The sequence below is a fragment of the Lycium ferocissimum genome, chromosome 10, assembly GCF_029784015.1.
Source record: "Lycium ferocissimum isolate CSIRO_LF1 chromosome 10, AGI_CSIRO_Lferr_CH_V1, whole genome shotgun sequence".
NCBI classification, from domain to species: Eukaryota; Viridiplantae; Streptophyta; class Magnoliopsida; order Solanales; family Solanaceae; genus Lycium; species Lycium ferocissimum.
The window spans coordinates 12,745,280-12,760,511 of record NC_081351.1 but is presented as its reverse complement, the minus strand read 5'-3'; the positions used below and the strand labels follow the sequence as shown (position 1 = coordinate 12,760,511).

General features: G+C 32.5%; 1 protein-coding gene across 1 annotated transcript; it reads right to left on the bottom strand.

Moving 5' to 3' along the window:
• Positions 1-9,188: 9,188 nt before the first annotated feature.
• On the bottom strand, positions 9,189-12,726 carry LOC132032502 (large ribosomal subunit protein eL30-like). Its single transcript, XM_059422131.1, has 5 exons — positions 12,566-12,726; positions 11,330-11,435; positions 10,291-10,392; positions 9,539-9,607; positions 9,189-9,414 (listed from the first exon to the last, which is right to left on the bottom strand). Exons 1-5 carry the CDS (start codon positions 12,584-12,586, stop codon positions 9,374-9,376), a joined length of 339 nt encoding a protein of 112 aa, XP_059278114.1. The 5' UTR covers positions 12,587-12,726; the 3' UTR covers positions 9,189-9,373.
• Between the last annotated feature and the right edge of the window lie 2,506 nt (positions 12,727-15,232).

Below are 15,232 nucleotides of genomic sequence, written 5' to 3'. Positions count from 1 at the left end.
CACCGGGCTGCCCTTTATAGTCCAATTTATTTATTTAACGAGAGATAGCAACATCACTTCAATAAATTGTACAGCATTATAAAGAATTAGTTGAAGATATAAATGCAATTGATTCTGGAAGTGTTCCTTTGCCTCAATATGTGACATATATATTGAGACAACGGAACAGTTCTAGACCCAACTTTATTTACATCTTCAACTAATTCTTTATAATGTTGTGCGATCTCTTCAAGTGATGTTGCAATATTCACAAATTGATTACTATCCAAGGAGTAGATGACCAGGGCATTCTCGAATACTCTGTCCTCTGCAGTCCAGAAGAAGGTACTGTATATCTAGTCGGTGCTTGCTTCTTTCCCGATCTACAAGAAAGGGCTCAAGCATGATTAAACGGTTGTCATTTTCCATAGACAAATACTGCAGCTAGTATGTCCACATCCAGTATAATATTTCCGCATTCATTAACATTTGATAAATGAACAGCCAGACTTCTAGTCTTCGTAATCAGTGGAGACTCAGATGCAGTAATGGACGAAAGATAAGGGGAACGGGCAGATCCCACCCAAAAACACAACGAACACATGATGAAATACATAAATTTTCTAGATGTTAAGTTGAAATAAGGAAACAGCTTTGTTAGGTAAAGATGAGCAAGAAAAATGATATTCAAGACAGAGCTAAACTATAAGGAGCAAGAATTCGATAACAAGTTAATTCACCACGGTTGGAAATTTTAGCTGTAACAAGATACTTTTGGTAGCTTACCCACTTAAGTACCTAATGGGTCCCACTCAAAGAATATGGAGCAAACAAATGACAAAAAGAATTGAGTCTACTTTTTCTATAAGAAGGAACGAACTTAACAAGGAAGAAGATTGCTCAGAGGAGGATAAATTGCCCTCAAGCTAAACAAAGGTTACATCAACTAAACAAATCTTTCCATCCTCGTTAAGACAGTTAAGGGAACAATGTAACAGGAATCTAGGCCTAGCACCACAAAGGAAAAGAAACCCACCAATCCAAGATATTGTGTATCGACGATTACTAAGAAGAGGACAAATCCAACATGTGTTATTACCAAATTTCAGCAAGCTATTGAAGCTATTAGTGTAGTTATCATACTAGTGTAAAAAATTTACACTGTGAGGCATTATGTGGAAGTTCTAATAAAGGGTATTTTTTTTTTTTTTTGAGTGAAATAAAGGGTATTTGTGTATAAGAATATTGATACAAACAACAACTATGTGTCCATCCCGAGCAAGTTGGGGTCGGTTTTCGACCGAAATATAAATCTCTAACCTTGACTAAAGAATCCTAGCAGATATTGGACCTAAACAAAACATACTGACATGATTAACACTTAATGCTAACTAATTGTATGCTAATATAGATCCTTTTTTACCATTGTACACTATTTTTTGCTAGGTTTGCATGGATTCTAGAGATTGTATGCCTTTCAAGACACCTTATAACCATGTTACTTTAGGTCTATTTGTCTCCTTTAAACACCTTCACTCACCAACCTACAAATCAGTGCATCTGAAGGTTGACTTAAGACATGGCTTAACAATCTTTTATTCTTTATATATATGTGCTACTTGCATCTTCTGCCAAATGTGATTATTTTTAATCTTGTCTAATTTTGGATGACCACAAAATCACACGGAACATATTGTTATCCTCACTTTTATTGTGCAGTATTCAATGTATATCTATGTTTTAGATAGAAATCTGTAGTGAAGTCTAAATTCATAAGTTGATGCAAGTGACTTAAGAAACTTGATGATTAGTACCTCTAATATTACTTGGTTTTTCCCAACTAGCTCTAGTTATTGACACCTAAAAATTGAGTATTGAAGCAACATAAAAAGGTTTAAACCACATACTCAATACTCGAGAGCAATAACCGATTTATGCCATTTATTTCTTTACCAGCATCAATAGAAAATGCCAATGCTTAATTCCATTACACTGAGCAACTTGGTTTTACTCTCAACTTAGTGACAATGTAATAAAGGTCTCAAATTTAACTTATCCACATTCTACATTTCCTTATCCATTTGCTTTTTGGATCAGGGCCAAGAAGAATGGATGTGTAAGTTACATATATAAGATACGATTCCACCACTACATTAACCTAATAATTGAGTTTGGAAGACAAATAGGAACTTTGGAGTTTTAGGAGACGAGCACAAATTCACCTAATAGGCTAATACCTAGATTACTTCTGAAAAGGCTATTCACCTAATGCCTTCTTTTGACTGGTGTGGCTTGAAGACATAGATCAATACGGCTAATGGATGTTAACTTGTGCAGGTATATTTGCCTTACTGTAGCAATGAGTTATATTGAAGACAAGGTGGTTTCCATTCTCCAGACATTTAGTGATCACCATTGAGTCAGTTGTAGGAAGAATCTCGAATATAGGAAAGAAATTCCTTTAGGTAATGTTTCCAAAGGAGTTGAAAATGGAGAAGCGAGATTTTATGAGTTCCTGGTACAGAAAGTATCTTCAGCCCCCTTCCACAATTAATATCTTTTAAGTAAAAGAAATAATGAGCTTTCCATTTGTTCTTCCCGAAGACAATCTTCCTTCTGTTAGCACATTTTTAAGCAACTCGAAAGAAAATTGGAAAATTCAAGAATAAGTTTATTGGCCAATGTCGGAAGAATCTAGAATATGGGAAAGAAATTCCATTCAGGTAATGTTTCCAAAGGAGTTGAAAATGGAGTTGCCGAGATTTTCGCGAGTTCCTTGTATAGAAAGTATCTTCAACCTCCTTCCATGACTACTTACATTTCCTATCGAGTGTCTTTTTGTTTTATGAATATAATCAATCAGAACTCCATCAATTGTAGCTAGTGATTGCCTGGTTCAGTGTGTGATCACCAAAGGTGAAGTAACCCGTTGGATGCTCTCTCCTCCAAAAGTTTTGTGAACAACGTGGTTGAATTTATTGATTCTCGGACATAACTCTCATTATAGTAACCAAAGGTGAAGTAACCCTTCAGTTATCAAACTCTCATGTGCGGTAACAGAGAAATCTAGGTAATCGACTCCCTCTAACCATAAGACATCTCGAGAAGCAGAGTCTGGTTTCAATTCAAACTCTTCTCCCGTTCAAGTACTAATGTTATGGCCTTAAAGGTGAAAGATCCTCTCTTCGTTCAACTTAACTTGAATGAAGAGTGGGCGAACAAGTAAACAAGAATGACATATCTATGAACGCGCTCCTACTTGATCGGTAATACCTTCCACCCTTTTTTTGGTAGCTAACGAAAAGGAATTTATCGCATCAAACCAGGAGTGGCCATTATCGTCATTTGCAGAAAAAATTCAGATCCCTTTCATCATCAGCTAAAGTGGAATGTAGGGAATTTTCTTCGATATTGATGCTTCCTACTTTGAATAGGCTACAACTATTTAAGTAAGAAAATCGAATTGTATTTGGAGAGAAGTAAGTTTGAAATGGAGATAAAGTAATCTTTTGAAGAATTTAAAATTTTGTATTGCAAAAGTGATTCCATTATATCATTTTAACAATACAATATTGAAAAGTAACAAGAAATATAGGCGAGAAGCTTCCTTATAAATATACGGACAAAAGTTCAGTATAACTCGGAGAAACAAAAGACAATAAGTTGAGGACAAGGAAAGGGAAAAAATGAATAATTCCTTGCTTAGCACAGGGGAATGCAGGATAGTAACTAAGAATTATTAAGTTAATATCTTACTAAGTTAAGCCATGACAGAAAGAGATGCTAACTAATTGTAAAATCGGAAAGACAAAAAAAACAATTTGGATGGCTAAACTAGGATTCCAAATTGCTAACTTGTCATGCTTTACGACTCTTCTTTCCCATAGCCACCACTTCTGCAGATTCATCACTCATTGTCCCACCATCCATTAGTTCATCAAATTTGCTTAGCTAAAATGGCGGAATTCACCGTGTTCAGTCCTCCTTTTGAAGAGATAGATTTGAAACCCCCAGCACCAATTTATTCTTGATTAGTAAAGAAACAAACTTTCATTAAAACAGGCTGGGAAAGTCTACGCACATATTAACCCTGAGTTGTTGGGATCATAGTGCTAGTTTAATAGCTAGAAAAGGATTTGATTTTCCTGAAACTATAAAGTTAAACTCGATGGATCTCAACAATACCAGTAGGGAGTGTATCAAGAGATAAATCAATCATTCCGAGATTGTTATTACATATATCTAGTGTCTTCTACATTTTGATAATATGAAAATAGTAAGACATGGCCAGTTTAAGTACAATACGACAACAACTGTACGCCTCAGTCCCACATAAGTTGGGCTTGGCTCTATGAATCCTCACATACAATGTTTCTCCATTTAAATTTATCTCATGCAATGTAGTTTAAGCACAATAATGTACATATATGAGGAACGAATTATTATAAATGCCCTTATAAAACAATCCTAGACACTTCAACCTAAAGTAACATTGAATGTGAAACTCGTACCTCGAGTAGAACTCAAAAGAAGGCAAGATAGAAGTTCTTATTTTTTCCCTTTAAAGAACCACTTGCACGGCTACACATTAATGGTTGGTAAATGGAAAACATCCAAAAAGGTTAACATGTTAGCACATCTAAAAGAAACTCATTATAACAAAAGTACAATTAAGTTAACTTCTATAGCTCAGATATTTAGGTTGGGCTTGTAAATGGATCAACTGCAGTTACAAGGCTTCATTCATGGAAGAGTGAAGTTGACAAGTGAGGATTACTCTAGTGGTAGGAGTAGCGGCATGTGTCACTGGTAGTGGGTTGTTGATTCCCGTAAGGTCGGGGTGGAGTAGGGTGAGGATGGAGCGTTGGAATAGCTAGAGTAGTTAAAAACAAAAATGAGACACTAAAAGAGGAAATGATTTTTTGTAACCAGTTACAATTTGCATTGAAGAAAATGATCATACAAAAATCTTTTGTGTTTTATTTAATGATATCTTATACTCCCTCGGTTTCAATTTGTTGTCTGGTTTTGACTTGGCACGGAGTTTTAAAAAGTAAAGAAGACTTTTGAATCTTGTGGTCTTAAACTAAAGATATATTGAATGTACCAAAATGTCCTTTAATCATGTGGCCTTAAACATGTCATGTGGAAAGTTAGAATTAAATAGTTGTCAAAAAATGAAAGAGGCATTTTTTAAACGGAGTAAAAAGGAAAGTAACACAAACAAATTGAAAAAGAGCGAGTATTATTATTTATCGATATCATGTAAAAGATGGTCATATACAACTACAAGAACATGTCATAAAACCGATCTTTCCCTTTTGATCAAAAGGATGGAAAATCTTGTAGAAATAGCACTGACTGGCAACTTTTCGGTCCGATTTTTTGAAAAATAACCGCTATTATGGAGTTTCAAATTTCACAGGTTAAGCTCTATAACTATAGGCAACGCCTATAGCTAATTTTAACTATAAGGGGTGGAAAATGGATATTTGTGAATTTTATCGAGAATCTCATCACGTGTTAGGTGGACCAACTTACGGGCCAAGCAAGTTGGGCTGGACATGAATGTCACAGAACCTTTATCTATCTATACAAAACTTTTTGATAACAAGTTCATCATTAAAACATGAAACACTACCAACATCTAAGAATCTCATTTTTGTACAACAACAACAACATACCCAATATAATCCCACGAGGTGGGGTTTGGAGAAGGTAGAGTGTAAGCACACTTTACCCCTACCATATATGTGAGGGTAAAGAGGCTGTTTTCTATCACCCTCGTCGGCTCAAGAATCTCATTTTTGTAACTATCAAAATTCTGAAAATTAAAGAAGCAAAGTAAAAGATGCACCCCGCCTTGAACAGATTTATAGTTACCTCTTTTTGCAACATTAAGCCCCATTGTCACGTCTTTCTGCCAAATTTAATTCTGAATAAATGGGAAACCTTTGAAATCTACTAAGAATTTTCATGTGAGTCTTGTTTCTTGCCATTGCTTTCCAAGTTGTAAGCACTCTAAAATGGAAGTTGTTCTCTTATTTTCTGAAGTAAGTAGGAGGTTTGGTGACAATAACAATGTAAACTAGTATTTGTTTGTATCCTTTTAGTTGTGCCCAGTTTACGTTCTTGCTGTGACATTTGTGTCAGTTTGGTGCCAAGTTTAAGTTGGGGCGACAATCACGATGCTTAAAAAGTGTGTGTCGGTTTCAGTGTATAAAGAGGAAAAACGTGAGTGTCACTTGTAACTGAATACGGTTTTTTCCCTTTTGTCCTTTTGTACTTCTTGTTTGGTTTTGATTTTTTTTTTATTTTTTTTTTGGAGTGCCACGTTTCTTTGTTTTCCGAAAACATGCGTTACAAATTACAGAGTCGAGAAAAATTTTGACCATAATATTTTTAAATTCATCTCAGTTATGTGACTTCTTTTGCTTTTCGAAAGTCAATTTAACTAAACTTTGATGCTAAATTGAATTAAATTAACTCGATATATTAAGATTAAAATTTATATATTTAAAAACTACATGAAAAAGTATTATAACTTGCAACTTTTCTCATATCAATTTAGTAAAAAAAAATACATCTTAAAATATTGATCAAAGTTCATGCAATTTGAATCTTGATAAGTGAAAGGTATCATATAAATTAAAATAGATGGAGTATTTTTTAAATATTTTAAGTTATTAATTATTGTGACTTATTGTACCTTAGATGGTTTCTAAATATGTGACTGTTATTTTATTTTTAAATTGAAGTATGACCGCTAAACATTAATTAGTTTGATTCTCATACTTTAAATTAAGTCAGAAAATTAAAACAGAGGGTGTGTATGATTAATGGTAGTACTCCATCAATTTCTTTTTTACTATATTAGAAGAGTGGGTTGGATCGTCGTCCACTCACTTTTCTAATATTAGTTAAAACAAAAAAAAAAATTAAGATAGGGCCCACTCTTCTACAATAAGAGAGAATTAAAAAAAATAAGGTGGGGTCCACATGAAAAATTTGGAGACAATGCAAAAATATATATATATTAACGTGGGGTCCACGTCAAGAAGTAGGAGATAATAGCAAAAAAATAAAAAATAAAAATAGGATATTTAAATAATGATAATAAGTTCAGAAAATGGTAAAGGTACGCTTAGAGAAAATTTAAAGAAGAGAATTTCATAGAAAAAAAATAACGATTTAAATTGAATACAAAAACCGCTAAAGAAGTCATAAAACCAAAATATTTAAAACTTATACTACATTTTTTTAAACCGCTAAGGGATTATTTTTTAAAAAAAATAGAGTTTCCACATTTTTTAAAAAAAATCAATTTTTTCATATTTGTATAAAACTTCAGTTTTAATCCACTTGTTTCCAGTTCCTTTTTAAATAAATGCCTTAAAAGAATCATGAAAATTTGGATTTTTTAGGACACTTTTAAAAAAAATATCAAGTTTTCATTTTTCTTTAAAAAAATTCATTTTTACAGATATTTTAATTAAAACTCTAGTTTTTCAATTTTTTTTTTAAAATCTAATTTTCCAGATTTAAAATAAATATTTCATTGTTCCAGATTTTTTATTCAAAAAAATTAGTTTTACCATTTTTTAATAAAAAAGAATCAGTTTTACTTTTTTTTTAAAAAAATAATTTATTTATTTGGAGGACACATAGGATGAAAATGCCAAGTGGACGATGAGTGCATTCCACTTGTCGTGGCATGTATATGCGGGGGTGAATTAAAATCCATTTAGTCAAATATTATGAGTATTTTTAAGTGTGACAATAGTTCAGGAACTGAATTACGAAACCTTGCCAAGTTTAGGGGTGTTTTCATCACTTCAGCCTTTTTTAAAAGTTTCAAAATACTTAGTCCAAAACAACTAATTCGATTAGTCTAGATTCGTATCGTGTAAAGCCTGCTAAACAAGGATACATTTTTGTTAGGGATTTTTCCATTCTTAAGGATTGAACTTGAAAGATTTACAAGGCCTAAGCACATAAACGAGTCAATTCGATGTTCGACTCAACTTATTTGTGCTTTAACTCTAGCTTGACTCACCTCAATTTTTGTCAAAGTTTTGCTCGACTCGACCTGAGTTGATGAAAACTCAAATACGACCCGACTAAGCCGGTTCAGTTGACTCGATGAAATCTTGAGATTAATACTCAAAACATTAAGTTCAATTATGACGTAAATGAACAATATGTTAATTTAAGGCAAAAGACATAAATTGCACCCTGAACTATATCTGAAAAGTCGAGTTCACACTCCAACTAATTAAGCGACCTATTACCTGCCCGGCCATCCAGAAGTGTATTTATTACCTCCCCGGCCATCCAGAAAGTGTATTTAATACCTCGTTCGTACACATATAACTAATTGCACAAGAAGAGGTGTTACACACTCGGGCGCTACATCAATGCCTTAATTTTATCTTTTTTCTTTTCTTTATTCATTTGATTTTTCTTTTGTTAATTATATTTACACTAATTAATCTCTAATTAACCATTAAAATCCTTTAATAATTATATCTTCTTCATCATTAAACCACCTCACCATCCCATCTCACTGGAAACACTATATCCGCCACTGCCGCCACCACCACCACCACCATCAAAAAATTTATCTTCTAAAAGTTTCATTTTGTTATTGGCATCACAATTAATTATACTTATTAAATATCATTTCTTATAACTTAAATCTTTTTTCTTTGTTTCCTTTATTTTATTTTTTTCCGAAAGTGAGTTTGGGTAGGGGTCCGACAGCCCCAAGTGGAAAACCAATGTGAAAAACATTTTCCGAAAAACATTTTCCACCATACCGAACAAACCCTTGCTAGAAAACATTTTCCGAAAAATATTTTCTACCATACCGAACAGACCCGTAATCAATCAACTATTTATGAAGTTAATTCTTTGCTTAATTTGTTACCAATTTTTTCCCCTAAAGGAATAGCACTGTAGCACTTAGGTGCAAAAGAAAATATTATAGCTAATCTTTATCTGATGAGAAAATCAAGCTAGGTTATATACTATAACAGCTACATCAAGCTATGGTCCGAGTATTGTAAGCAAGCTCGGTTTGATACCTGCAAGGCAGATTTTACCCTTTTTCAGGTCCTAAAAGAGAAAATTAACTAGGTTGAAATTTCATCAAGAAGTTAATTTCCCAGAAAGCAACACAGGATGTGGGAATTCAGCATACAGAACAGATCAAAGTTGACAGAGCAGATTGAAAGATAACTCGGGAAAATTGTTAAATCAGATTCAACATCATCAAAAATTTCTTCCAAGTGATCAATGAAGTTGCCGTGCTCATCTATAGTAGCTACTTCCATAATAACAATGGGCAACTTCGGAATAAGATCCAAAACAGCATCTAATCCAACAACACCTCTCACTGGTCACCAGGCAAGCTCTTAATAATATCAGAATCACCTGTAATCCAGAAAAGTAACAATCCTTGAGAAATCAACAGGACAAAAATGGCTTTTTTATGAATCCCGCGGCTAGATATACAATTAATTAATGGACACTATGAGGAATCCCACTATATACCCACCTGGGTCAATAATACTGAGGCAACAGACTCTGAAGTATTTACCACAGGCAGTCCCCAAATCTACGTTGTCTGAAACAAAGGAAAAAGCATTTAAGCATAAGAACAATAACTTTGCCAGAAAATGATAGCACTGAACAATAAGAAACTTAGTTTCCAATAAGAGGGTGTTTCACAACAAAATGCAGCCCTGTTTAGAACTAAAAGAATAAACAAACTCAATTTTCTTGACTTCTTGAATTCAAGGTGAATCAACAACACAAGAAACCATAAGAGGCAACAGAAGCCAAACAGACGCAACAGATATGCCTGAGAACATAAGATAATCTAGAGGTCTATGTATCAAGCAGACAGTTAAATCTATAGTCAATAGTTAGCCAGTGACAGATATCAGGTTTTCCCTCTGGACTCACTACATATACACTTGTTTAGCATCCCCTGGATCTTCTCATGTAACCAATCCTATTGAGAGGGTAGAATCTTGTGGGTTGTGCCATTCCATCACTATTATGAGCACTTTATTAAACCCATACACAAATCCAAAAATATCTTTCTAAAGCGATACTAACACAAGAACTTCAGACGGAAACCAAATGTTCAGAAAGAATTTTTAGCAAAGAGGCACACAAAGAAAGTAAATCACTTCTTGAAAGCCATGTGTTGAAAACAACATCAGAAAAAACACCAAGGACACTTTCTGAGCATAACGAGATATAGAGATATCTAAAAGAACGTAATGAATGACATGGACTCACTTCCGTTGTAGTGGTGAACTCCAACCTTTGCCAACATAGCATAGTACTCTATCTCGGACTTCCTGATAGGAGGGCAATTGTTGGCAATGATAACAAGTTTGGCTGTAACATTCAAAGCAAGATATAGAAACCCAAGTTAGAATCCAAGAAAGACAACTCCCTCTCTAAGAGGGAATCCATAATCAGGAAATTAGTATCTTTCCCCTCTTATTTTAAATAAACAGAGTCCAATTAACCTCACAAAAAATTGAGAGTAACATTCACATGGAAAAGTAGCAGACTTCTAATTAGTATGTGATATTTGCAAGAAAGAAAGTTGATGATAAGCTGTTAAGACTAGAATCAAATTAAATTAGCTCAAATGAAGCAAAACAAATAGGGGATTCATATAACCGACCCCAACTACATTTGGGATTGATGATACAACCACAAATTCCTAATTAATTCTCCATGAAGGCTGCTATTTTTTATAAAGATCAGTGATACTGTAGTTATCAAGTGCTCAATTTGAGCAGTCTAGGTAAGAAGTGTGTTGTAATGCTCCCGAGACAGTGGTCATTACATTTTGTTCTAGTGTTTAATCGGTTTAACTTTTAAAAACTAAGATCTGATTGGTTAAAATTGAAATGTTATTTTGTAAATACTAGCCAGCCTGTTGTCTCCTTAAAAATGACATGGATTGGGCTCAACTATTTTGGATAACTGATTCTTGTTATGTTCAAAGTGAAAATAGCCAGATTAGATTCATGTCAGATTATTGACACTTAACAATCCAATGTTTCTTACAGATACATCTACTGAATAAGTGTAAACGCAATCCTATATCTCAAACTCAATATTAACCTTTTTATGGAGGTCTCAGCTAAGCATAACATTTAGCTATAGATCAGTCTTTTATACCTACATTTCCCAAGCACAGCACTGATATATAGCAAAAATAAAACTACAAATCCATAAATTGTGCATCAAAATCCACACATTAAAATACAAGAGATGACTTTTTGCCTAACTGAAGAGCGATTAAGTTCACTAAACATACCTTTTGAGCTTCGAATGGTCTTGAGAACAGTTTTGTATCCCAATGTATACTTCCCACTCTTCATAACAAGAGCGAGCCTATTGTTAATGCTCTCATGAGTCTTCTTCTACAAAATTCACAACAACAAGCTCTAATTTAGCATTCACCACAAACAAACAAAAAATACGCATTTACTCCTACACAAATATTGATAAAAGAAGAGAGACTTAGGGCGTATATTTTATTTTATTTTTATGACATGGGAACCCGCAGACACTACCCTTCGGGTGCGCACAGGGTAAACCCAGCTCCTGTACAAGAACTCGCAAACTACACAGAAAAGGTAACCCACACTAGGCAAGCCCCGTGTGACGAGCTCGACCCAGAAGGCAAATCCCTGCTGACGTAGGCAGGGGGTTTCAAACTTGAGACCTTCATTATGAAAGTCCCATGCTCAACCAACTGAGCCACCCTTGCGGGAAAAAACTTAGGGCGTATATAGCTATGAAATCTTAGCTATGGATTTAAAAATTGTGGCTATTGCGTAGTAATAGCTACAAAAAATTGTTTTCCGTGGCTATCTACAAATTCGTAAAATTTATTATCCACGAAAATCAAATAGACAAAGCTAATTCCTCGTTTATGCTATAATTGCTCACAATCGTGGCAATAATTTACCTAAAATAACTACAACTTTATTGCTACAATAAAAATTTGTAGCTGATCACACGTTTTTGCCACACGATAAAAGTTACGGTAGCAATAATAAGTCTTTTTAGCCACAGTACATTACTTGAAACTAAATAAATATTTTTGCTTCAAGTTATAAAAATTCAGGCAATAGTTAAATGATAGGGAAAATTAAGCTCTATGTCTATTTTGAAAAATATTTACTGTCATGTATCCCATACATTATGTATAATGCTTTCCCCCAGGTATAATATTGTATATTGGTGTAGGAGTAAAGAGTTTGTAATTGAAGTCAATGGAGGGCTAAATAGAGAAATTATCTGAAATGACACAAAAAAGGGCTACGCGAATAATAGTGTTAGTAGTTCGTGAGGCTAATTTTTACAATCTGACTCCTACACAAGGGATACTTAAGGCATATGTAGCTACAAAATCTTTAGTTATAGCTATAAACATTCGAGTTCGTAAAATTTATTAGCCACAAATTGACAAAGGTAATTCCTCTTCATTTTTTTTTTTCTACAATAAAATTTTGTAAGTGATGACAAGTTTTTGTCAGTAACTTACGGTTTTCTTTGCAGCAACCATGGTGAATTTACGGTGTGGTTAAACGACGACGTCGGCAAGGTTTGGAAGAAGCAAAAATGCGTAGGCGGCGGCGAGCGAACCCCGAAATGTTGGGAGACGTTTGGAATTTATAGGTAGTAGTGTGCTTTAGGGTTTGGGTTGAGGACTGATAAGCCCAAATTCTCAAATGAAATATAAAGTTTGAAATTTTTTTTTAATTCAGTAATAAATTTTTTTCTAGTAAATTACCACATAGGTAATAAATTTTCCCCCTTAAACCTGTCAAGGTATTAAATTAAAACTATTTAGAAAGTATTAAATTTAGTATTACCATATTATCAATTTTTATTTAGAATTCAAACCTCAACTTCTAATTAAATATTTCAATTAGACACTTTGTTCAAATTTTAAAAAAAATCCATTGTGTTTTAATTTATCTATTAGGTATTTAAATTAATCACATAAAATATGTTATCTCTTTTAATTATAAGCATTTACCTCAATAAGCCATAAAAATTCAACTATTTTCTACTTGAGGTTGATGCATATAATTAAAGAAGATAACATATCTAATGTGGTTAACTTAATTATTTAATAGATAAATTAAAATACATGTAATTTTTTTTTTCAAGATTTGAAACTAAAGGTATCTAGTTGAAACACATTATTAAGAATTGAGGTGTTTAATTAAAACAAAATTTAGTTTGAATATTTAAGTGAAATATAATGACAAGTTTAAAAGATTGGCCATGTTAAAGACTAAATTTTATGCAAAGAAGAATAAAATAATTAACAGGATGTAAAACCGAATAACACAGCAAAGAAGGATTAATGGAAAAATTCACAAAGGGAACACGTACACCAATACCATAAAGTGTACTGTGTACACTATACGTGTCTTTATAGAAAGGGTACACATGGTATAAAAAGCTTAAGGATAAAAAGATAATAAAGAATTGGAAAGTATTCTTAAGAAAGAACGTTGTACAACTCTAACTGCATGTGCTCGTCCACATTCCCCGCTTATATATAAACTAGACGGCCTATGCCCGTACTGCGCACAGGCCCAACACTTTAGATTATAGTATATTTATGTGTATGTAGTTGTGTTTAGATAGTGATTATATATATATATATTTTATATTACTAATAAACATACATAAATTTGTATATATATATATATATATATATACTACGTTCAAAACACGATTAATATAACATTGTATTTTGCGCTCCATATCTAAAAATTTATTATATTAGTGTTTGCTACGAGTACAAAATCGGCAAAAATTTATTAATATTTTTTAAAAGAGAAGACTTGTTTAAAAGGAAACTATTTTCCTCTCTTTGAGATAAAACAATAACAATATTTAAGCATCGGTGATACTTTCAATTTTAATTCGATTAATTTAAAGGTGTAAAATACTTATTATTTTTTATCAAATTTTGATTTGGATAATTCTAATTCAAATTATTAAATTAATTTTACATGTTTAAAACGAAACAAAGTAGAAATTGATTTTCTATTTAAACGAAGAAATACTATTTTTTAATTTTTGGTAAATATCGGTTTAGCTCATTTTACTTGTCATGTTGTCTTTTGCATGGTTTTTAAAAAAAAAACGTCGATTAGAATTATAATTTGACTAATTTACCTTATTCATTATTTGATCTCCATTTGATTATTTTTTTTACGACATTAATCTCTTTTCACATCAGGCTAAGAATAAAAATGAAAAAGTAATTAAATTCTATCTTTTTTTAAAATATAAATATTTTAAGTATATTTATTTTAGTAAACATAACAAATAAATGACATGGCGCAATAGCAAATACAATAGTTCAATATCTAGATTAGATCTCAGGCTAATATAAAAAAAGAAAGAAAATTATATGGTAAGAAAGAAAATTATATGGTTTGGCTACTTAACCTTTTGAAGAAAAGCAATAATATGGGGTTCATGTTTTTTGTTGTACAATAATTTCATTTACTCCCACTGATGAATTGATACGCATGTGGTAATGAATCCATCATTATTGACTTAATGGGATACTTTGAAAATTACATGAATATTGTTTGATTTTTTAATATGGGGCGCACTTTTTTTTTTTTTTGGGACATTATTAGTTTGCACTGTTTTTATGCATACATATATATACTATGTTCAAAACACAATTAATATAACATTGTAGTTTGTACTCCGTATCTAAAACTTTATTATATTAGTGTTTGCTACGAATACAAAGTCTGCACTTTTTTTTTTAACATTGTTTTTTTTTTTAATATGGGATTCACTTTTTTTTTTTTATTGCTTGATTTTGTTAATATGGGGTCTACTTTTTTTTCCGTGAGTTTGGAGATGGTGGGTTCCGCTTTTTTTTTCTTTTTTTTTTATATTGCTTGGTGTTGTTTAGTATGGGGCCTACCCCTTTTTTTTTTTTAATGGACGACGAACGACGAAGCATACGAAGCATGGGTTTAAACCCATGCTTTGGACACTATTAGTTTGCACTGTTTTTATACATATATATACTATGTTCAAAACACGATTAATATAACATTATATTTTATATTCCGTATCTAAAACTTTATTATATTAGTGTTTGCTACGAATACAAAGTCTGCACTTTTTTTTTTAACATTGTTTGTTTTTTCAATATGGGGTT